This window comes from Crocuta crocuta, unplaced genomic scaffold (genome assembly GCF_008692635.1).
Source record: "Crocuta crocuta isolate KB4526 unplaced genomic scaffold, BGI_CrCroc_1.0 scaffold382, whole genome shotgun sequence".
NCBI lineage: Eukaryota > Metazoa > Chordata > Mammalia > Carnivora > Hyaenidae > Crocuta > Crocuta crocuta.
The window spans coordinates 3,401,064-3,425,493 of record NW_027531873.1 but is presented as its reverse complement, the minus strand read 5'-3'; the positions used below and the strand labels follow the sequence as shown (position 1 = coordinate 3,425,493).

The following is a 24,430-nucleotide window of genomic DNA, read 5'->3' as shown; positions in this document are numbered from 1 at the left end:
AGAAGAAGGGTAGATAAAAGCTGCACCATCTCTTTCTAGACATAACTATTAGATGGCAATTACAAAACATATTTCAATAAGAAGAGGAGAGGGGAGGACAATTAATGCTCTCAATTTAAATCAGATCCAGTATTATAATAGTAAAGTTAAAAAATTAAATAGTGTCGGGGAGCCTGGGTAACTCAGTCGGTTGAGCGTCTAACTTTGGCTCAGGTCATGATCTTGCATTCGTGGCTTTGAGCTCCACGTCGGACTCTGTGCTGACAGCTAGCTCAGAGCCTGGAGTCTGTTTCAGATTCTGTGTCTCCCTCTCTCTCTGAACCTTCCCTGGTCATGCTCTCTCTCTCTCTCTCTCTCTCTCTCAGAAATAAGTAAAACATTAAAAAAATAAAAAGTTAAATAGTGTGAATACATTTAGGTGTAAAATGTGTTAGTCATTGTTCACATTTTATGCTCAGGGATTTCTCTTAAATTTGTCTTTGTGAAGATCATACACTATCACTATATGGTGTTAATCCACTAGGCTCCATGAAGCTCAGCAATGCATACAAAGGAGTGGAAGTAAATGACATTCAGAAAAATCTCATGAAAATGGTGAGTCTGTGGACTGTACATAAGCTCTGTGCTGAGTTTTAATACCTCTGAGTATGAACTAATCACATCTGAAAGTGAATTGAATGCCCACATGGGGATTTACAGAAGCCCTCTGCACCAGACACACCAAGGGCATTCATAACAGCCAACAACTTATCATGATTTCACTTGCATGCTTGTGTGCATGAAGGCACCAGGAGCTAGAGACACTGTGACCAGGGAGCATGCAAAGTCACTCAGGGAAAGGAGACACTCTTGGGTACCTTTGTGATCAGCCACACACTGGCTGCAGGCCACAGGGTTGATGGGGCTATCTGACTTCCACTGCTCACTTCCCTGCTTGAGGAGCTTCGCTTTCTGATGGAAACAGAGGCATGAAGGACAATATTGGGATCCACCTATACCATGAAAAGAAGTGTGCATTGTTAAACCAGCAGTCTGAGAGTCCACCCTCTTCAACACATTCGACCACAATAGGTTATCCTAAGACCTTATGTTTCTGATTGAGAAGTTCTCTTTGGAAACAATAATGCTCATTCCCATTTAATTCAATTCAATTAATATTTGTTGAGCATCAGCTCTGATATGCAAGGCACTAGACTGTGTGGTGTGGGATATGAAACAGTATTTTTGCTGCCCTAGAGAAACTTGTAACAGAAGAGTCAATAAGATGCACACACACACACGCACACACACACGGGAAGAAATAATGGATTGCAGAATGGGGACCTCAAAGGAGAGCAGTTAAAAGTCCCCACAATTTCCTTAGAATAAAGGCATATGAGTTGAGAATTTAGCGAAAGTTGTGAGGATGGATAGGAGGGGACCAACTGGTAAGACACAGTATCTGTGTTTCCCATATTTGTTATCAGACTACATATGTCGAAGATCAGTATACCTTCTAGCATTTCTCATGTAGACTTGATTGTAAAATTACTAGACATTCACATCACCTGTAGAAATTCTCCTTAATATTTAATAAACTTTTTCACTAACTTACATGATCACTTTTTCTGAGTAATCATACTAAATTTCTAAGTACCAATATTTGTTTATATAGGATTATGGGAATATGTCAGTTTTGCATTAAGCCAAATAAGTGATGTTGCTTCAATAACAATTTTTTCTAATACTAAAAAGTATATTCTAAATCTGTACTGATAATAGATATGTGTTGAGTGGCAACTGATTCTTAAAAATACAAAAATTAAATGATAATTTAAAAGGTAATGTTTACAAATTCAGTCAGGCAGTAACAAAAGGGTATAACTAATATATTTGGCAATTATTCTATAATGGAAGATAGTTACTCCCCAAGAGAAGAAAATGTCTTCTGAGTCCTATATGTGACAATAAAATTTTAAAAATACAGCAACCCCATGACATAAACAGATTTGACTTGCAGCTCTTTGATTGTGTATTTCCCAGTTAGGCAGTAGTGGCTGGATTCTGGAGGGGAATCCCCCACAGTTTCTGAACAATGATAAACTATATTCTACTAATCCACCCGCCACAGGACTCAGCATTTAAAGTAGCACTCTTACTCAACCTCCTAACTCGAAGTTGCCATCACACTCAAAACTCTCCTCTGCAAGTGGGAAGAAGATTGTTTTGACTGGAATTAGTCAGACAGAAGAACTGTACTGCCAACTGCTTCTTTGTACAGCACCTGCTGCCAGCGCCTAAATTCTTGTTATCGCCACAACATGGTTTAATCTTTTAACAGTTGGCTTATTGGTGAAGAGTGAAGGGGTCCTTTGTGTCTGTCTTGGGTTGGCACCCAGTATTAACACCATGCTGTTCTTCGAGAGATATTTTGCTGGATAGTTCCCAAGTGATTCTACATAGACCAGACACAGCCAGGCCCACTAACTCAGCTTCATTGCCTGTTATTAAGAGAAAAAAATCTTGCCAAGTCTGGGGTTCTGATACATTTAAAATTGACAATGGCCATTAAATTTCAATTTGTGACTTTGCCTTCTTTTCTCTTTTTAGTTTAATTGGATAGTTTAGCTTGAGACCAATCATTTGTGAAGGTGAGGAAAATAAAGACTGAAAACTGCAATTCATAAAAGTGCTCTGACAACCTGAAACATGGTACACCATGTGTATGCGCACACACACACACGTATGCATACAACAGCATTTATGTTGAGACTGTTTTCTAAATACATACCATCACGTATGTCAAGAAAATCTCTTGTATTCTTTTGAATACCTCCTCTCTCTACATATGTATAGCTCACTTTAAATGGCCATTATGATTTTGGTTGTCTGAATAAACTGCTGATACAGAAGCTGCCAGTGATTTTAAAAATGAGGCATTCATATTCTGTGCCTATTAAAACTTTGTGTTATTTTCTTTTTCCAAATCACTAGTGAAAGTGGATTGGCCTTCAATATTTCTGTGAAAATTCAAAATAATAAGAGAACCACTTACGGTGTTACTTATAGATCTACTGAAAAATAAAATATAAGACAATGAAATTTTTCTTGAAAGGAGAAGCTTTTTATTCTGAACAATTTTTTTTTTTACTACATAGAAATTTTATAAGATTTTTCACGTTTGATAGTGAATTTAGGGCCAAGTTAAAAAAATGATACACAAATTAAAATCACAACTATAAGAAATGTTATAACATCTCTTTCCTCACATCCCTGATGTTCATTTTTATTGTTTTCATTCTCTAAAGCTATCAATACACCCACTTCAAAGGCCAAGAACTGGAGAAGTCTAAAAGCACAAGATATCAGTGAGTACATAATTATGCAATCAAAGATATAAGATGTAAATAGGCAGTCCTCAAATAGCTTCCAAATATTGGTCTAAAAATAAGGAAGGGACTCAGGATTTTATTAAAGTTCTGTGACCTATTCTAATGGCAACCAGTTCAAAATTAAAAATAAAATTTTGTCTTTCCCACTATCAATTATTTGTAGAAAACATTATTTTTCAATGATGTGCTTTACAAATAAATAGGACAGTAAAAAAGTGTCCATTCTTTTCCCAGCCTCCTTTGTGACATATAAAATAATTTATCTTGCTAGCATCCATGACTGCTGATTTATAAGCTGTAAGTTTATAACTTGTAACTAGTATGCCACAATTCTAAAATCATGATTTGGTATTGTTTTCACTATTCCCATACCAAAAGTTGTCACTAATGTCCTACTAATGTCTGATTATACCAAAAGGCTAGGATCAAAGTATGTTTCCTTTCCATTTTGGCAGAATATATTACCTGTCAAATACTGGAGTCTACTTTTCTGCTATTTTTTCCCATATTCAGGTACTACTAAAACTATTCCTCTCATGAAATGCTTTTTTTCCTTTATATTAACTACCATGAAGATTAAATCTCATCCAGTGCATGGAAATAATTTAATTTTATTGCCCTTAAACTGAAGCAATATGAAAATGTTGCCAATTTAGATAACAATAGAGAACTGTGGAAAGATGTATTTGCCAAACTGTCAATTTGTGGTAGATTCCAAATCTTCTTTTGAAATGGATAAAAGAGCAACAGGTTGTAATTGTCAGGGTTATATCTATCTCCCACATTACTAATAGGGATTATATGTTCCAAATTTTTCTCTGTAGGAAAGGTTTTACTTGTCAATAAGAGACTTAAAAGAACAGTCAGGGGTTGGGGCACTGGTATCTCTTTCTCAAGCCAATTTTAAAACGTATGCATCAAGAATATCGGCTTTTGCCTCCCTCTCTCTACCCCTGTTGTAATCCTCTTAGTGTCTTCTTTACCACAATGAGCAACAAGATTCTACAATAAAAGGCCCTATACATATCTATCACCTCTGCTAGAATTGCTCTTTAAAAGTGCTTCATTTTAGGTTATTAAACTACTATTTCCAATGCACTGATCACCTCTCTGTATATAATTAGAGATGCTTTTCTGAAAAGATTGTAAAGATTTCATAGCTAAGGGAGGGCCATTTTTCTTTGAAAGCTACTTTTTACTAGACAGTTTATCAAATCATTGCTTTCTTATATTACTATTTTGGTCAGACTAAAATTTTATTCAAAACCAATTTCTTCCTCTAAAAATATGATAGTGTACAAACTTTTATTTGAGTTTTCTCTTTTTCACTGAATCATTAAAACCAGTTAATAATGATTAAATAAGTAGATTGTTATTCTCTTATTTTTCAACATTATAAAATATAGTTATCTTTTAAAAGTCCTACATTGGCATAAAATCAAAAAAGAAGCCTCCTTTGAGTTCTTTTCCTCTGATAGCTTTTGGATATCCTGGGTTTTTTTTTTCCAGCTTTGAGCTGGTTTCTGTTGAATGAGTTAATTAACCAGTGAACTCAATTCCATCTAGCTAACTCTGAACATCTAGATATTACAGTAATGACAAGGATGACCAGGATGCCCTTTGCCCTTGAGAAAGATCTAATTCAGCAGGGAGGATAAAAAAAAAGACCTCCTGAGTTATTCCCAACACAAACACCAAATCAGATCTTGCCTCTGTTTGAATATTTCCAATGGCCCCTTGTTTTCTACAGAACAATATCCAGAATCCCTAACAATGAATTAGACCCTTTATGATCTGATTAGATTCTCAGTGGAATCTACTATTCTTTCTTTTCTTCCTCAATGTGTCATGATATATGTTCATACTTGGAGCACTGTTTGACTTTTTTAAAAAATGTTTTAATGTTTATGTTTGAGAGAAAGAGAAACAGAGCATGAGTAGGGGAGAGCCAGAGAGAGAGACATAGAATCCAAAGCAGGCTCCAGGCTCTGAGCTGTCAGCACAGAGCCTGATGGAGGGCTTGAAATCACAAACCACGAGATCATGACCTCAGCTGAAGTTGGATGCTTAACCAACTGAGCCACCCAGGCACCTTGACTTTGAACCATGTAAAAAATGCTTAATAGGAACAGCATCAAGTTCAAACTCATTATAATGAGGGTGTGAGTCCAGAAACATTATATCTAATTTGGAGATGAAGGTTGGTAAAAAGAGATTTCATGACACAGGCATAAATCAGATAAGACTAGAATGATGGGCAGAATTTCAGCAAGCATTTAAAGAATGCCAGCTGTATGTCAGACACTGTATTAGAAAATGGCATAAGGGTGTTAAAAGGCTGTTGGGTAATGACAAAGAAATAAATGTTGAATTCCAGGCAAAGGGATCCACATGGGCATAACAGAAATCATGAAGTACTTTCAGAAAACAACAAATGAACAATCAGGCTTGGCTAACACATGAGGAACATATTAGAAAATATTGAGCCTTGAAAGATAGTTTGTAGCTAAATTTTAAAAATCATTCATAAAAAATGTATTGTGCACCTGCCCTACGTTCAAAACCTGTCCTAGAATTCAAAAATACAAAGATGGGTGAGACATAATGTGTCTGCCCCAAGAATTCTCAATTTAGTGTAAGAGAAAGACATAAAAACAAATGACTATACCAAAACACAAACTCTAAGGATGAATAGGTGGTTCAATAATATGAGGTTCATTCTTTTTGGAGGACCTAAGAAGCCTTCATGGAAGAAGGAAAAAGTTGAATAAAACCTTAAAAGGGAAGGAATGGTAATGGTGTGGGGGGGAGGAGGGCAGTATATTGTAGGCAAAGAACAACACACACCATGGTACAAGAGTACCAAAGTGAAAAACATGTTATGGGGCACAATATATTAGCTCTAACTGTAGTGTAGGGTATAAAGATCAAGAAGAGAAGATTGAAGAGAAGATTGGGAAGGCAAGTTGAGAGTAGAGGTGGATTAGAGGAGGATTTGGAATTTAGAGGAGTTGGAATTTCAGTAGGCAACTTCCAGGGTTACAAGTTTTTTGAATAGGAAATAATACCACAGCAAAAAAACTAAAAAGCAATGCCAACAGGATCAGAACTAAGGTAAATAAATATTAATGTCAGATAAATACAAAATACAAAAGGCATTCATTCTTACTGTACCATTCAAGTTGCATTTATGTTCTAAATTTGCTTAAAATCTAACAGGATTAGAAATACAGTTGACCATGGAATAACACAGGCTTAAACTGCGTGGGCCCACTTACATGAGGATTTTCTTTGGTATAGTACAGTCCTGTAAATGTATTTTCTCTTCCCTATGATTTTCTTAATAACATTTTCTTTTCTCCAACTTGTTTTATTGTGATAATACAGTACATAATGCATACAGTATATAAAATATGTGCTTATAGACTTTATGTTATTGGTAAAGTTTCTGGTTAACTGGCAGGCTATTCACAGTTAAATTTGTGGGCAGTCAAAAAGTAAATGTGGAAGAGTACCTCAGTCAGTTAAGTATCCAGTTTCGGCTCAGGTCATGATCTCATGATTTGTGGCTTTGAGTCTCATATTGGGCTCTGAGCTGTCAGCACAGAGCCCTGAGCCTGCTTCGGATTCTGTGTGTGTATGTGTGTGTGTGTGTGTGTCTGTGTGTCTGTGTGTCTGTGTCTGTGTGTCTGTGTGTCTGTGTGTGTCTTTGCCCCTCTCCCATTCATGTTCTCTCTCTCTCTGTCTGTCTCAAAAATAATAAATTAAACATTTTTTTAAAAAGTTTCTTTTAAAAGACATTTCATAGCTCAGTTAGAGGAGAAAATTTTTTACTGGCATGAAAAATTTCTAGGTATAAATTAATGTATAGACCTTTTGGGTTGGACTGCCATGAGTTGGGTTTCCAAAGAACTCCTACTCCTTAAATACATTGATCCATAGAGCAAATAGATCAAATCTTTGTTTAATAGCCTTCTTAAAGAGTTTTAAAACAATGTCAAATAATTAATACAGTAGATAGAAACAAAATATGCTAACCAATAGTACTTAAATGACATAATTCAGGTAAAAAAATTTCCCGGAAGGAATACTATATATTGGTTCAGTTTTTAAAGTGCTTAATTAATAGGAAGTAAAGACTAATGCCCCAATATTTGTAAAATAATTTAAACTTTTCAAAAACTTTCACAAAATCCACTCAGTCACCATATACTGAATGATGACCCAATACATAAAATACCTTTATTAAGTACAATAAATAATTCTGACCTTGCTCTGTAGGAAATGGTTCTCCAAGTCCACCTTTTCAAATTGATCAGGTATCTTTTGACTGATATCGTTGAAATTAACTGGGAATCCCTCACAAACTTCCCAACTAAGAAAAGTAAAATATTTTAATTATTTTTGTTAAAATGTACTTAATTACAAAACTCTTTAATCTACTAGCATAATAACTTATGTATCTTATACTCTACTAGGGAGAGAAAAACAAATTTATAGTCCATAATCTTTTTAAACAGAAATTTGTAAAGTGTTTTGCTATCCATAATTGGGAAAAGGGAGACTTTAAATTTGTATCTTGCAATTAATTATGATACTGAGGAATTCCATGCCTAATTAATGCCTAATTAATTATTAATAGAACAGAGCAACAAAAAATTACTTTTAATTTTACAGAATCACTCATAGTGGGTACTATCTTCATTATTCAATTTTATTCTAAATACCATGGACTATGAATAATAACATGTTTTTATACTTAGAATGGTTATGTCAAACACATTATTTTAGTGATTTTTAGACAGACTTAAGAGGCAGCACAGTCTAATGGGCACACGGACAAACCACATACTGAAGGAATGGGTTTCATTCTTACTTCACCCAAATCACTTATTTTAAAAGGAAACCAATCCTAACTCTAAAGAAATTATCTGGCAAAACACTGATATGTTAAGATTCATGATATAGCATGTTATTCAACAGAAACCAGTTCTGGGGCTGGTAATAGTATTTTTTTTCAATACCCAGAGAATTATAAATTAGAGTATGATTATTAAGATTTCAAATGATGCACATTAGAGTATAGAAAGAAAATTCAAATGGAATCCAAAAATTATGTATATTGTCTTCAAATACGTTTGCTTTCAGTAAAGGTAGTTTCATATTGTTATGCTTTGTGACCTACATCTAACTTAAAAACCACTCAATATAACAGCACCCATTTTATCCAAGGAAGGAAATTACGGAGAAATACGTGAATTAAAAATTAAACTCTTGCTAAAACTTGGAGGGAAAGGGTCTGGTCAAATTTAGTAGCTTGGGGAAAGATTTCTTGGACACAAGAAATAAATCTTATATATGGAAATGCTTACAAAAAGAAATGCTGATAAGTTATCTTCTATCTATAAAGAAAAAAAAAAGAAGAAAAAACAGATTCTAATCTTGCCTGGAAAGTGCAGGCAATCACTGGGGGACAGAGTTGTTTAAACAACCAAAGAAGACCAAAGAATTCATCTTTATAGACATGTTTAGCAACAGGTTGACACTATAGCTCATCAGACTGCTTTTGCCTCTCTGGATTTTTCCTCTACAGCCTTTTCACTTGTATACTGAGGAAGACTATAATTTGTTAAAATACAAAATATTAAATATAGATGGGACCTTACAGAAAGATCACCTAATCCAACACACTATCAGTGTCTATTACAATAGCCACTAGCCATATATAACCTATTTAAATTAGAATCAGAATAATTAAGCTGCACCTGGGTGGCTCAATCAGTTAAGCATAGGACTCTTGGTTATGGCTCAGGTCATGATCTCATGGTTTGTGGAATCAAGCCCGACATCAGGCTCTGCCCTGACAGCATGGAGCCTGCTTGGGATTCTCTCTCTTCTCTCTCCTCTTTCTCTGCCCCTCCTCCTTCTCAAAATAAACACTTTTAATGTTTATTTAGTATAATTTAAGCAAAATAAAAACTCAATTACTCAGTCACATTAGTCATATTTTTAGTGCTCAATAGTTAGTTATAACATATGCTTCTATCATCATAGAAAGTTCTACTGAACAGTGCTAACGGTGGGTAAGTCCTCAGTTCTTTTTTTTTAATGTTTATTTATTTATTTGGAGAGACAGCATAAACAGGGAAAGGGAAGAGAGAGAGGGGGAGAGAGAGAGTACCAAGCAGGCCGCTCACTGCCAGCGNTTTATTTGGAGAGACAGCATAAACAGGGAAAGGGAAGAGAGAGAGGGGGAGAGAGAGAGAGTACCAAGCAGGCCGCTCACTGCCAGCACAGAGCCCAATGTGGGGCTCAGTCACACAAAACACGAGATCATGGCCTGAGCCAAAATAAAGAATCTGTCACCCAACCAACTGAGCCACCCAGAGAGGACAAGCCCACAGTTCTTAAAGAAGACAATTTGGGTTAGAATGCTGGCTCTATCATGTACCAGTATGTGAATGGACAAATTACTCTGTCCCTGTGTGCCTCAGTTTCTGTCTTTATAAAATAGAATAATAATGAGATAAGGTAATGATGGGATTAAAATAATTGTTTTGAGGATGAAATAAATCCTTACCCAATTCATTTAGAACTACAACCAACACTTAGTAAGTACTGGGTTTTATTATTTATAGATAAGAAGCCGACAACCATCGGCTCACATACAATCATGAGCAGAGATGGGTCTAGAAGCTCAAATCTTCTAACTCCTGTTTTGCCACCACCCCACAAATTTTCTAGCATATTGCTTCTGTTCTCATCATCATCAAATGAGATGCTTAAATATGAACACTCCTACAAGAAAACATATTATTTAATATTTTAATGATTCCACTCAAAACTCTTCATTTATAAAGAACCACTAAAAACAGTTTTTACATTTCAAATAAAATTGTTACCTCTGCAAAGCAGAAACTATAATCCGCTCATTGCTTCATACAGTTTTATAAAACTTAAGAAAAGTTACTGATAAGTCTTTATAGACACTAACTCAGTACATCATGAAATAAGTCAATAAAATACACAATTGTTTATGAAGACAATTAAAGAACATCTTTCAGCTTTTCAATCTCTCACTCTGGAAAATTAGAATTACACAATTCAGATTACTTTAACCAAGCACATGTTACTTTACTTGTCACATCCAGATAGCAGAACAGCATTAGGATCCAAGAAGGTTTTATATGCAACTGTAATGCCCTCTCTGTCAAATGCAGTCACCTGATCAAAGGTCAGACCCAAAACAGGGTTTAGTGGAGATCTGAAAAATGGAAAAAAAACATCAAAGTGATCAAATTATACAAACACTGAAATTTGAGCACAAATAAAAAATAAACCTATAAAAACAGTGAGTATTAAAGTCAGGAAATTAGTGAATTTCCTATTATAAAGCACTATAGTTGATATTTTATACTAATACCTGAAATGCACATTTTAGTTCATTTGGCTGATTGATAATATGTCAAGGATAGTTGCAATACATATAATTTTAAAAAATAATTTCAATACTAAAAGCAAAGTATTTAGTTGAGAAAAACAAGCAACTGTCATTCATACAATGCAATACACTTAATATTCTCTGGAGCTGATAATTAAATGAATTCTTAATATTTGGCTATAAACTACTATTCTTTGTAAGCTCACTAAATGTTAGGCTGATTTCATTTTTCATATTACATACTGTTAGGTATTTTGTTTTAGATTAATTTAATTATATGAGAATTAAAATCAAATGAGAAACGTCTTAAATAAAAACAATGGCAACCGGCATTATGTTATCTATGAGCCATTTTTGTCTAAACTGGTGACAAAGACTTGATATTTAACTTTATAATTATAGGACTCAACCACATCACCTGTGTAGCGTTGTCAAAAAAAAAATTTTAATTGAAGCTAATCATGAGAGAATAGTGCCTGAACTCTTTAAAAATTTTCAATGTCATGAAAAGCAAAACAAAGGTGAGAGAATATTCCAGATTAAAGAGAACTAAAGAAAATAACTATATGCAATATATGAATCTTAATTGGATCCTGGACTACAAAAAACTCTGAAGCACATTTTGGGTAGATTAAACATAGATTGTAAATTAGGTGATATTACATTATTGTGGACTGTGCTAGATATTATGATATGGTGACATAAAAGAACGTCCTATTATTCTTCAGCTACATGACAGGGAGCATTTATAGTGAAACTTTAATGATTGTCTAGAAGTAATCTCAAACCTCTCAAAAGAGAGAGAAGGGAGATATAAGAGGTAAGACTAACATGGCAGCGTTTTAAACTTGTGAACCCAGGTGAAGAATATATAGATATTCATTGTACTGTTTTCAAGTTTTCTGTAGATGGGGGATCTTGTCCAAACTAAAAATTGGGAGAAAAATAATTACAAGACTCAAAATAAAAGCAGATATTGGCAAAATCATCTTTTTATAAATGAATAAACCAATTCCACATATCAATATATATTAGGCACATTAGAATCACTGTCTAAAAATGAATATCATTTACTTAGTACATATTGCACATTGTATCAACATATTTTAAACTGGACCTAGGAAATAACTTTTAGACATAAATTTTAGAAATTCCAATAGTAGCAAAATGCTATAATGGTTCCCTAGTGCTTTATATTGGGATCAGAACCAGAAAAAAATATTATCCTATTAAAATAACAATGACATATAAGCAATATACACTTATGAATTCTTCCAGCTACAATCCTCAGGTGATTTTAGGGTATTCTAGATACTTAGCATTTTACTAGTTATTCTATAAATATGATCTAATTAACCAAGAATAAGTGTGGTGGTTGATCTTATTAAAATTACAAGCATCATTAGAAACATCAAAATTAGTCATTGTTTTCATTTTAATAATACTACTTAAGAAGAAATTATTAGACATACATTTTATTAAAGCCCTTCCTTGTAATTGGAAGAGCTTGCTAAATTATTCAAGAATCCTTGCCGCTGTAAAATTCATTGCTGTTCTACCATTGTAAAAACAATTCTTAAATGTAGTTAAATTATATTTTGAAACCTGTCTATGGAAGGAAACATCATTCCTTACATATATTTTTAATTCTATAAATTACACAGCATAAGAAATTATTAAGCAATTTAATTTTACTCTACTGGGAAAGAAGAAACAAAATTTCATAATATGCTACCCACAATTAATGCAACCAACTTCTTCCAAAACCTTCATGAATTTCTGAGTAGATTTATTTCATTATATGAAATTTTGACTATTAGAATATACAGCAAATCCAATCAGCTCCTAGTATATCTATGCTATTTTCATTATAATAAATATATGATCAATCATACCTGATAGGCAAAAGTATTTTTCTCTATTTACCTTATTCAAATAAATAAAAGCTTAAAATTTTTTTAAATAGGCAGAAAAGTATGTTTAAGTTTCCTGACAAGCAGTTTCAGAGTTCATCTGGATGTGTCCTGTCAAAATATGCATAAATTTTAAGATATTCCACACAACAGCCCAGCTCATCAGTGCCTGTAGGCTGCAGCCTTTTTCTTTTCCCAGAAACACAGATAATTTTATGCAGGAATTTACCAATCTACAAAAATTTACGCAATGCTCAGCAATAACCAGTAATTATTGTGGGATAATGTAAGGCACTTTTGAGGAATATAACTTTGATAGGATAGGGCTTACAAGCTTTACCAATTTATCTTTAGCTGTCCTGTCATTGGTGCTTAAAAGGTTAAGACTTTATTTGTGAAAACATAGAGAGATAGAGGGGAATCATGTTGTCTACAGCTTCATAAATCTTGCTTAAGATCCTTTTCAATTACCATCCATTTCTCCTTTAAAAAGGGACAAAAAAATAGAGGAGTGGAAGCAGGTCAGGGCAGTGTGCGACAATGACAGTGTGATGGGCTTGGGCCCCCCGTGGCGTTTCCATCTGCTATCATTAAGGTGACTACTCAGACATGAACAAATCCCACTTGCTGTGCTGACAGGCAGACTTCAAGAACTATGACAAGGCATTAAGACAGAAAGTCAGAGAGACAGAGAAAGAGAGAGAGAGAGAGAGAGAAGGAGAGAGAGAGAGAGATGTCCCATATCTCACAAACAATACTGCTTCACAAGAAACACCCTGGAAATTTTATTGGAATACAGAATTTCATAAAACAATCACAAAGGGTACTACTTGGCTTCTCAACTCTCCTTTTAAATTAGCTTGCCCCTGGATAGATTGAGGACAGACAGAAAATAAACACCTTGTTCCTACCTGTATGCTTTACCGTAAGAGACCCAAATTTTTTGTTCATTCTTCAGCAAAAGTGGATTCTTAATTTCTTGGCCGTGCTCATCAAAAAGCCGGATTGAAGAAAAATTGAGGCCTGGTGGGCTGATGGGAGATCCTTGAAGCCTCTGATGAATCTTGAGAAGTAACTGGTGGTGGGAAAAAATAATGAAGAAGAAGAAGAAGAAGAAGAAATGATATAAAATGCGAACATCTATAATAAACTGTCTGTACTCTGTAACAAATGAATCCAAACAAATGATAATTAAATTCATATAGAATGTCAAAAGAAGTGTGAAATGATGGCAATATTTAGCTCAGTGTAAAGTAACAAAATGAGCATGGGCTTTTAACCAGCAGGGGGTGCCACAGGCTTGTGATTGAGCTCTGACCCTTTGGCACGGGGACTGAAAGCAGATGTGACAGTCTTACAGAAAGAGCAGTTAGCTTCTACACATGGTAACAGTCCTCTTTGATAAGGGTTATGCTTTTCTTATGTGAACTACACATTTTGTTAGGCTCCTTCCAGAGCATGTTCAAGTTTTACAACCAGCAACCTCCCCGTCCCTAACTAACCTCAGGTAACCACTGGTAGAACAATTTACCACTTACAGGATTACAGAAATAAACATGATTGTCAGCCTATGTTGATTCACTTAGACGAACTCTTGAATGTAGTTTAATCAAGAGCCTTTCAAAGGCTTGTGAGCTGCTTCAATAATGAAAATGTTTCCAAGTTGTGAGTAAGCTATAATTGAAATGTGAAGTATGAAATGCTGCCATTTAATATTCTAAATAATAACATTGTTAATGTTTGCTTCTCTCGTACACTCAGGGTTGCTAAATTATCAAGATATTTCTATTTTAAAGCACATTTTAAATGAAAGTAATTTTAACAGAACTATGTTGCATATGGAATTTTAAAGGACATTTTTCCTTATCTGTCAACTTTGTTTGAATGTTTAGGTCTCTGCTCTTTCCTGCTCTGAACCCCACACTATCCATCACTCTGTTCCCCCTGGAGCCTTCTGTCACCACATCCTTTTCTTCTCTCCCTTGTCGGTTCTTACATCTCTCAATTTCTTGTTACTCTGTAATCTCGGCAGGGATGCAGATATATTTGTGGCCTTTTCTGGCCTAGCTGCTATTCAGGGTGCTTTTTTGGCTCCTTCTATTAATTCCCATTGAAGGTATTTTGAGAAGCTAAATGCCAAAGCTTAGAGGAAAGAAGACAAAGTTGCGATCCTGTCATATACTTCATGTTTCCTCACCTATTGGCTATAAACTCTTGTTCGGGTAAAATATTTTCTTTGATCAGCAACTATAGTATAGAACACCTAAGACTTAAGCTTTGTTGTAATTAGAGATAAATAACCATATTTCTAACCTCATCATCTCTACCTTGTTTTCATTCACCTCTATGTTGACCATATTTTCACTCTTAAGCATCAGAAAGGCTGAAAACAATGAAATATTTTTTATTTCATTAAAGTTAATGTTTCTCATCCAGCCTAATCAAGTCCTTTGAATTAAAAATAATGATTACTATGCTCTTTAGGAGTATATTAGGGAAGGTCCTAGTACAGCAAAAATCTGTATTGTTTTTAGCTTTGTTCATTGAAACCGCAAACATATTTTGAATTCTATAGATTGTTTTTATGAAGCCCTACATTTATTTCTGTGTGATCTCAGACCATGAGCTTATTTTTTGTTGCATTGCTATTATTTCGGGAAATATGGAATGCTGATCATCTTTTAAATCACAGTGATTTTGCTTCACAGGCATCATCCTTTTTTGTAAAGGGGAGAGATATAAAGATTTAAGGCCTGATTCAAGAAAGAAATGTGTGCACAGAGGATAGGGGTATGTGGCAGGAGGATATGAATACCTGACCACTTAACCAAATTCATTTTCACAGTCTCTATTTTCTCAACTGAATTTTAGGTGTTCAAAGATGAGCATTCAAGAGTCTACAGGAGGTCAGGGCCTCAGTTCCTTTCATCTCTAGGTCATTGGCTAGGGCAGGGTTATGGCAACCAAAAGTTGTGATAATCTTCACCCAGCTATCTTTAAAGCTATCATCACCAGGCCTTTATGAGACAAGAATTTGTTCAAGGACCTGAAAAGAGTGTGAAACATCTTAGGCTAATGATTGAGACAAGTGCACACCAAGGGAACAGGCATTCTTGGATACCACAAGGGAATCTCCCTAACAAAGAGCTTTATCCCCTCAGATTTACTTGCATATAAAAGCAAAGCATAGGTCAATTTCAATATGCCATAAGCCAACACAAAAACTTTCTCTGAAATAATATCTTCCTGTATAAGATAACATAAATACTGATTTCAGTTTTAATGTAAACCAAAAAGTAAAATTTTCTAATACAAATAAGAGGGAAAGTAGAGGATTCTAGGAAGGTTTTTATACAATGGTGATTTATATAGTTAGAAATGTGATGGTATAAAGAAACCAACCAAGGCTCTTGATCCTTCTCTCTCTAATCAATCAAGGTAGCTATCTCTCCTGGGTCCAGCCAATGATCAGATCAGATGAAAATCTCCTAATTCTGTACAACTCTTGTGATTGACTGTAAAGGCCAGGTAAAGGATACCACCAGGGAGAGGTTAAGTCTGAGGGTGCGGAACTGAAGGGAAAGGAGCAAGTTTATAAACAAAGGCCAAGGAATAGAGACCAAAACATTGGTATATGCTGGGGTGCATAACCCCAATTTGTAAAGAACAGGGTATTCAGTGTCCTTTTATTTAAGACAAAGATCCAAAATAAAGACCCTGTTCATATTGGTTCTGCCTGAGAAACATCCCAATTGTCTGAAAAATAAGCAAAGGTAAGAGTGCCTAAGATAAACCATCTGGACGTGCTCACAACGACCCATAGGAGAAGACTAACTATATGTTAGTTAATTAGGGCCTAGGGCTTGCAAATACCTCAACCCAGAACATACCCTCCACTGAATATCATGTCACTTCTTTTCAAAGTGTAAACAAGAGGGCAATATCAGAGTCCAGTGTAGACAAATTTCCAATTACAGGCATAATGAAGGTTAAGATGCTGTTAAGTATGAGACCAAGGGTTAATGCTGTTCTAAAGCTGAGAGCCTACGAAATTCAAAGTCAAGCTTGAGACTATCAGTCTTTACAGAGCAGCAAATGATTAATCTTCCCCAAAACAATGTAATTGTCTAAATTAACTACAAGTAGCTTGAGGGATATATAGTCATAAACAGCCAGTCCGTAAACTCACGTTTTCCATCATATCACCAGTCTGAGTTGGGCTATTGGACTCCAGGTCTTTTTTGCTGATACAAATAGAGATTTCTCCAGTGTCTTTACCATTTTCAAATATCTGAAAAATAAGCATTCAAAATTAAAAATAAATACATGCACATACACATTCGCGCATATGTTCATACATACATATATAAAGGTAAGCCATCCTGGCTTTGCACGGTATGGTGTCAACTGACAGTCATGAATATGGGAACTGTGCAAGGCAAGGACTGCCTCTATGAACATGTGCAGGTAACTGGCAACGAAAATCAACAGGACTAGAACAGTATAAGAAAGTCCCTTGCTGCTCCTTTCAATTTCAGTGTCTTTAACCTGACTGGCATTCCCTACCATTTTAAAATAGAAGGAAACGTGGACATTAAAGGAGAAATCTGACTGACTGCGCTGGATGCTTAAATGGAACAAGCACCAAAGAAAGTCAGTCAGCAACAAATTAACTACTCTACTTAATTCTTTTGAAAAACATAAAGCCACAAGTTACATGAGGGATCTATGATTCATATTTAAAATACATAAGTGTTCATGGGGTGCCTGGCTGGCTCAGTCAGCAGAGCATGTGACACATGATCTTGAGGTTGGGAGTTCAAGCCCCATGTTGGGTGTAGAGATTACTTAAAAATAAAATCTTTAAAAACATAAAAGTAATGAAATATATTAGTGTTCAGCTCATCTTCTGACTTACTAAAAGGAAATTCAACCTGACAGATTTATTGCATAACAGTACGATGAAAGCCATCCATTTTAAGTGCACACATGCAACAAGTTGTTGAGAACAGAGATCAAATTCTTAGCATTGCATTATGCAACACTTACTGGGGGGGAAAAGCCAGCAAATGTTCCACCAGAATGTGTCCACCAGAATGAACACCATCCTCTGACCATGTTAAGGACCCACATGGGATGTGCCAATCCATTCACCAGGCTCTTAAGAATAGAAGCAGGCCAAGGGAGGCCTGATGAATAATTTAAATTCTTGCTTATTTTATTTTTTCTCAAAATTTCAATTCTTCCCTTTCTGATACACCTATCACATCAGAGTAGTCATTTTATCTCTAGTGCTATTTCCAGAGAAGATAATTTAGGAAAATACCTTATTTAAAAAGAAAGAAAACCTTTCGTTTTCCTTTTGAGACAGTTTTGAGAGTTATTTAATTTGTCCTAGCCTGGTTTGGGAAATAATGTGAACCAATAGCTTCCTTAGGCTTTAGCAAAAAAAAAAATAATTTTTTTTTAAAAGAGTAATAATGTTCAAGAATCGTGGTTTCTTTTCTACTCAGTACTTTTCATTGTGCTGACAGTCCAATGGAGATAATGCAGCTGTCAGCCTTGGTACATTGAAATCCCACACCCTATAGCATTTTTTGCTCACAGGGATTTTTTAAAACTTCTTTTCTGAGTACATACACAATTCTGAACAAGAAATCTCTCTACTTTTGCAAGGAACTTGGTAAACTCAACAGCTGCCTACAAACCTACAGGAAATAATGTGGGTGGAGAATCTTACTCTTCCAAAAATCTCTTCAGGGCTCTAACCTGGAACAGAGATTTTAAACAATAGCGACATTTAGCAAAGATAGTCTCAGTTCTGGGTGTCATGCATTCTGCAAGGTTAGTGTTGACAAAAGTTCAGTTTGGGGGACTTACTGACATTCCTTTGTCAAGACTTGCTAGACTTGAAATCAGAGTGCAGAAAATTATGCTCTAGAAAACAGTTAACTGCCAAACTGAGAAAGCAAATAGGAGTTGGCCAACAGGAGGACTTCCTTAGCTCACTGCTTTCTTTACTACCAGTAAGAAGTCTGTTCTTCTAGGTCCAGAAGTATAAAAAATATAAAAAATAAGAAAATAAAGGCTCTAGTCTCCAAAATCTCTATAAAGACATTTAAAAAAAAGATCTCTTAGGGTTTAAGTAAAAGTATAGATGTTTAAATGAAAGTAGCCTTTTACACCAATTTATAAACACTAAAAAGCCCACACATAGCCCTCCATTAGTCAGTTGTGTAATGTATTGTTCTCTGCATTTTTACAAAAACTAAAAATTCCCCAAGCTGAAGTGTTATGAGATTCTGCTTTTCCTAAGGCCCACCTCTCATTTTTAAGGTCTTTATTACTATGCCCATTTTTTCTAAAATCCAATTATTACATTTTTTTCTTCCTTTGCATGAGAAGTATTTTTACTTCTATTGTCCAATGTTTAAACAAAGATAGCTTTCTAAGTAGAGTTTCTGTGATTGACTAGATATAGAAAAATTTTAAAAATAAGAAAAATCTACTTTTATTTTCCTGCTGCCTGATCCGTGGCTTAAGAAACACCGACCACTGGATTGGCTTCCCAGTGGCTCTCTGCATGGCCTCACCTCTTGACAGCTCTAAAATTAAATTCCTACCCTTGGAGTGGGATGATGGAAAAAGCTAGCTGAGGTGAGTCTTGGGCCCTAAAGAGAAAGATAATAGAACCTTTAAAAGGAAAAAAAGTGATCCAGATCCTCTTGAAACGCATAGTAGCTAATGACTACTGAAGAAAATACCTATGAATAAGAATTTACCTCTGTGACTAGTTACAACAAGTAAAAAGTTTTAAGGAGTGTTTTCCATGAACTAGTCTTTTTACTTTCCTTCATGTTCATATTAACTTTTGTTAAGCAGGATTAAATTAGATTAACACCAATGTTTTCCTTTTTTAAAGTTTATTTATTTATTTTGAGAGAGAGAGTGTGTGTGCATGCAGTGTGCGGGTTGGGTAGGGGCAGAGGGAGGGAAAGAGAAAATCTTAAGCAGGCCCCATGCTCAGGACAGAACCCATGTGGGGTTGGATCCCATGACCCTGGGATCATTACCTGAGCTGAAATCAAGAGTTGGTCAATCAACCAACTGAGCCACCCAGGTGTCCCACACCAATGTTTTATTGTAATATTGTTGATCAATTTATTCACTCAACAAATATTTACTGAGTACCTAACATGTGCCAAGCACTGCTCATGTGCTTAAGATATACCAGTGAGCTAAGATTCCTGCTTTTAAGGAATAGAACAAGTAAATAAATCACAAAGGATGATCACGGTACATTCAGGTCCTGTAAATGCTAATTGTTCATTCTTTCTGTTAAGGAAGGCCCACCAAATTGTATAAATTTGGTGGACCTTCAATACAATTTGTGGGGCTTTTAACAAAAAGAATGCAAAATTACAAATGTAAAACTAGATAAAAGATATTCACTTAAAATGAGAGAAAAACAATCACAACAATTTACACACACTAAAAAGCTCACACACAGTAAAAACCACTGCAAAATATTTCCATTAATTAATTTTCCAATACACATATTTTGGCTAAATTGATCATCTCTTCATATTGTCACCTGGTAAAATTTTCTATAAGGCAAATAGAAAGATGATTCTTCCCTCTAGTATGGTTATTCAAAAAATGTATTCTTTGATTAGAAAAATCTCTCAGCTTCACAACTTTGTTGGTCATTTCATAAATATGTTTAGGGTTGATGTCGAATTCTGGAAGACCTTGATCAGACTTCTTTAAAATATGAACTATAAAATATGGAAGAATTTCCTACAAAGAGTCGGCTTTATTATTTTCACACCATGTTTCTCCTCCACCACCCATACACTTTTGACGTCAAGCACTCTAGTCCATAGTCAGAAAGCAATACACTCTATGGTCAGCGGTAGTAGCCATCTTCCTGGGAGCTCTTTCCATATCAGAATGGCTGTGCTAACTTAACCATACAGGAAGTGACTGCAAAACACTAATTACATTCCACTACACTTAAACTAAATGTATCCCCACTCAGTTTCTCCCAGCCAGACCTCAAAAATGCCTGTTGCCACTTCAACACTACTTGTAAAGGGGAACTCTTGACAGAGAGGAAGTTGGAATAGAAACAGACGATGGTCTCAACCAATTACAATTAAAATATATTTGCAAATTTTAACAGAAACATGTGGCCATGTGCACTCATTGCTAGTGTTTCTTCCAGGGTTGTTGGGGTTTTTTTAGTTTTTAATTTTAATTAATTTTAATTTTTTTACAGTTTATTTATTTTTGAGACAGAGAGAGACAGAGCACAAGCAGGGGAGGGGCAGAGAAAGAGGGATACACAGAATCTGAAACAGGCTCCAGGCTCTGAGCTGTCAGCACAGAACCCGATGCAGAGCTTGAACCCACGAACTGCGAGATCATGACCTGAGCCGAAGTCGGATGCTTAACTGACTGAGCCACTCAGGGGCCCTCTTCCAGGGTTTTCAAAGGGGCCTACACAGAGGAGGAACCCTGAAGCTTAAATTTCATTATAATTTTATGGTGAATGCACTTCTGAGAGTGCTTCTAATAAAGGGAAGGGGACATAAAGTCTGGGATTTGGGAGGGCAAATGGTGTAGTGAACACTATATGAAGCAGGTGACCAGAACAAGCCTTCAAGAGAGGAAAGATTTGGGTCAAGGCTTGACGGAGAGAGAGTTAACCAAGCAGATAGGCTGGGAGAAGAGCACTGCAGGCAAAGGGAACTGCTTGAGCAAAGAAACTATGGCAGGGATGTGTCCAATATGTTCTGGGAACTGCAAGAAGACTGGTGTTATTGGAGCAGAGTGATAAGAGAGTGAGAGTAAGTAACAAGAAGTAGAGGGTTAAGGGATTGGCAGAAACTCTTTGGAAGGTTTGGAACAGAGCAAAAACAAGATCTAACTTAAAAGGATCATTGAGGCTGCTGGGAGGAGAGTAGACTAAGGAGAGCAAATAGTAATCTGAAGGGTGGATGGATGATGGTGGTTCAAACCAGAATAGTAACAATGGACATGGTAAGAAATGGTCCATTTCTCTTGTTCATTCCTGAGTAATTTTACTTGCTCATTTTTGTGTTAGCAGGGTTGCGAAAGAAAATTTGTTGTTAGGCTAATATTCCTGAATATGATGCCTGTGTCTACGGACATTAACCAAACTAAATGTAACTGTTCATATGTATTGTTTGTGAAGGCATAAAAATACCAATGAAGTAGTAAAAGAATTTTATTTACTGTGAAGATTTCATACAGACAGTGACTTTAAAAATCTTCAACTTTATGGGGAATGATGACCTGAATGAATTTTGATCTAATGTGGTTCTTTGACAGGTTTGCTTAGCATCATTATTTTTTCCAGCATCATCTATCATATCTATTTAAGGACTTGTATAAGGCCTAGTTCAGTGCCATTATCCAGCCTTTAATACTATAAGTCTGGTTAAGAGCTAGCTGTGGGGGGAACAGCAGGTTCCCAAACTCTCCATAACTGCTGGGCAGACCACCCAGGAGGCTCTTCTGTGCGTGAGTAGAAGGCCAAACACCTAAGCTTCAAAATACCTCAGGATACAATGCTGTCAAGAGGCAATAATAAGAAAATGACACTGCAGTGTGTTGCCAAAAGTTGGGAGGCTGTACAGTAACAGGATTTATTCTTAGAGGTCCAGTGAAGAAAAGAAATATAAAACAGCCACGCAAAAAAAGTACTTGGCATATTTCAGTGGATATAATTACATATGTTGAAACAAGCTTAACTTACCCATTGGCTTAAGTTGTGATCTCCAGTATGCAGATCTGAGACCAAGATTTACTCATAGGAAGTTGACTGGGGAGCCTCTGGAAAGCAACACTGGTGAGGGAGTGAGGAAAGCAGGAGCTGGCAGGTGAAGGCGAGTGTGATGCAGTTGCAACAGAGGCCTCTGGTGGGAGCCCTAGAGCTGGAATGGCCGGCCCTGCAGATTCGTCCAGAATTGAGGCAAGGGAGCCATGCCTTTGCTCTGTGCATGAACCTGAGGTTGGCTGCATGTTGCTCTCAGGATGAGGGCCTAGTATTGGGAGAAGCAGCTCCTTTACACAGAGGGAAACTGCCCAATAAGGATATAGCTGTGGCATCTGAAGGGTGGATATCTCAGTCCCGAAGAGGGGACTCTGGCGGTGTGACACGGGCACCCATTACACACACGCATGGCAATCCGGAGTGCTTGGTACACAGGCACACAGAAATCACTCAGTATTCAAAGCAACTGCCCATTTCACAGGGAAGTCTCGCAAAGGTTAGATGACTTGGGCGAGGCAATTCCACTCATAAGGGGTAAGGAGATCTTTGGAAATCAAGTCCTATAGTGTCTTTAATTATAAATATCAAAGTTCACTCTTATATCTAGGTATTAGGAAGTATAATAATATGAAACTTAGTATGAAAAAGTTTAAGGGCACAGAAAAATATTTTATAGTAAAGGTTTTTTTTAACCTAAGTCAAAGAAAATGAAAATGAAAATTAAATATTTGTCTTATGTAAGAAGCTAATTAGTCATGAAAAAAATCTTAATCCAATCAGAATTAAAAGTCACCTTTGGAGCTAGAAAATCAACTCAAACTGAATTAACATTATATGTACATTAAATCAAATAAATGTACTGTTATGTTCCATTTTTATAGACTTACCAGATAATTTTTAGGACATTTGCATTTTCTATATTTTCTCAAATGTATATTATAAATCAAACAGTAAACATGTCTATTCAGATATTCAGATAAACTGATAATCACAAAGCAAATATTAAAATTATGGGATTCAGGCAATGAAAGCTTAATAATGATTTAGTATATTTATACTACATATAATAAAAAGTGTTTTAATGCCTAACAGATGTCTTTAACTGGTATTTCACAGGTGATGAGCCAATATGTTTAGTCCTAGGAAATGAATATGTACTTAAGTGAAAATAAATTATATAATTGCTAAACTTTATCAATCTCAATGGTATCTAGACCAAAAATCAAATAACATATTTAATCCCAGAAAAGAGATACATAAGAAAATAATTCATTTTAAAAGAGATGTTTTAGGGGCACCTAGGTGGTTCAGTCAGCTAAGCCTCTAACTTTGGTTCAGGTCACCATCCTGTGGTTCATGAGTTCGAGTCCTGTGTCTGTCTCTGTGCTGACAGCTGGGAGCCTGGAGGCTGCTTTGGATTCTGTCTCCCTCTCTCTCTGCCTGTCCCTCCCCTGCTGGTGTGCTCTCTCTCTCTCTCTCTTTCAAATAAACAAACATTAAAAAGAGAGAGAGAGACATTTTAAATTTCCTCTATAAGTTGTAGCAGAGCCCACCATTTGGAAAGTGTAAATCAGGTGCGTGCCTATGGAGTAAGATTTTAGGTGAAGGCTAAAAGATACTAACCCCAAAAATATCTCTCCCACCAGCTTGTCAATACTTGAAATTCCAGTTAGAGACTTTTTCCTTTGTCATAACTAAAATACCTCAAAGGAAATGATATTCAGCCTTATAGGTTGTTGATCCTTTGAAGCTGTGATTTTCAGTCTCTGCTCTTTGGAATCCCTCAACAAACTTGGGGTGGGGCTGGCGAATAGAGGACAACAGTGGGGGTCTGTGGTCCCAAGTGGGAGATCAAACCTAATGAGTGAGTCTGTGGAGGCAGCACCATCTGGTTTCAAATGGA

At 35.8% G+C, this 24,430-nt stretch overlaps 2 protein-coding genes across 2 annotated transcripts in view; both read right to left on the bottom strand.

The window, feature by feature from the left end:
- The window catches only part of LOC144238940 (doublecortin domain-containing protein 1-like), a 111,586-nt gene extending 103,900 nt beyond the window's left edge, over window positions 1-7,686 (bottom strand). The window contains exons 1-2 of the mRNA XM_077772886.1: window positions 7,641-7,686; window positions 858-992 (exon numbers count right to left, since the gene is read on the bottom strand). The gene's annotated coding sequence lies outside the window, so the exon portion shown is untranslated. The remainder of the gene's footprint in view (window positions 1-857; window positions 993-7,640) is intronic.
- A 2,819-nt stretch (window positions 7,687-10,505) lies between these two features.
- Window positions 10,506-24,430, bottom strand: part of LOC144238961 (doublecortin domain-containing protein 1-like) — a 31,549-nt gene continuing 17,624 nt past the window's right edge. Inside the window, exons 4-6 of the mRNA XM_077772897.1 lie at window positions 16,915-17,016; window positions 13,637-13,800; window positions 10,506-10,635 (exon numbers count right to left, since the gene is read on the bottom strand). Of these exons, the coding sequence (XP_077629023.1) occupies window positions 10,506-10,635; window positions 13,637-13,800; window positions 16,915-17,016 (396 nt within the window). The remainder of the gene's footprint in view (window positions 10,636-13,636; window positions 13,801-16,914; window positions 17,017-24,430) is intronic.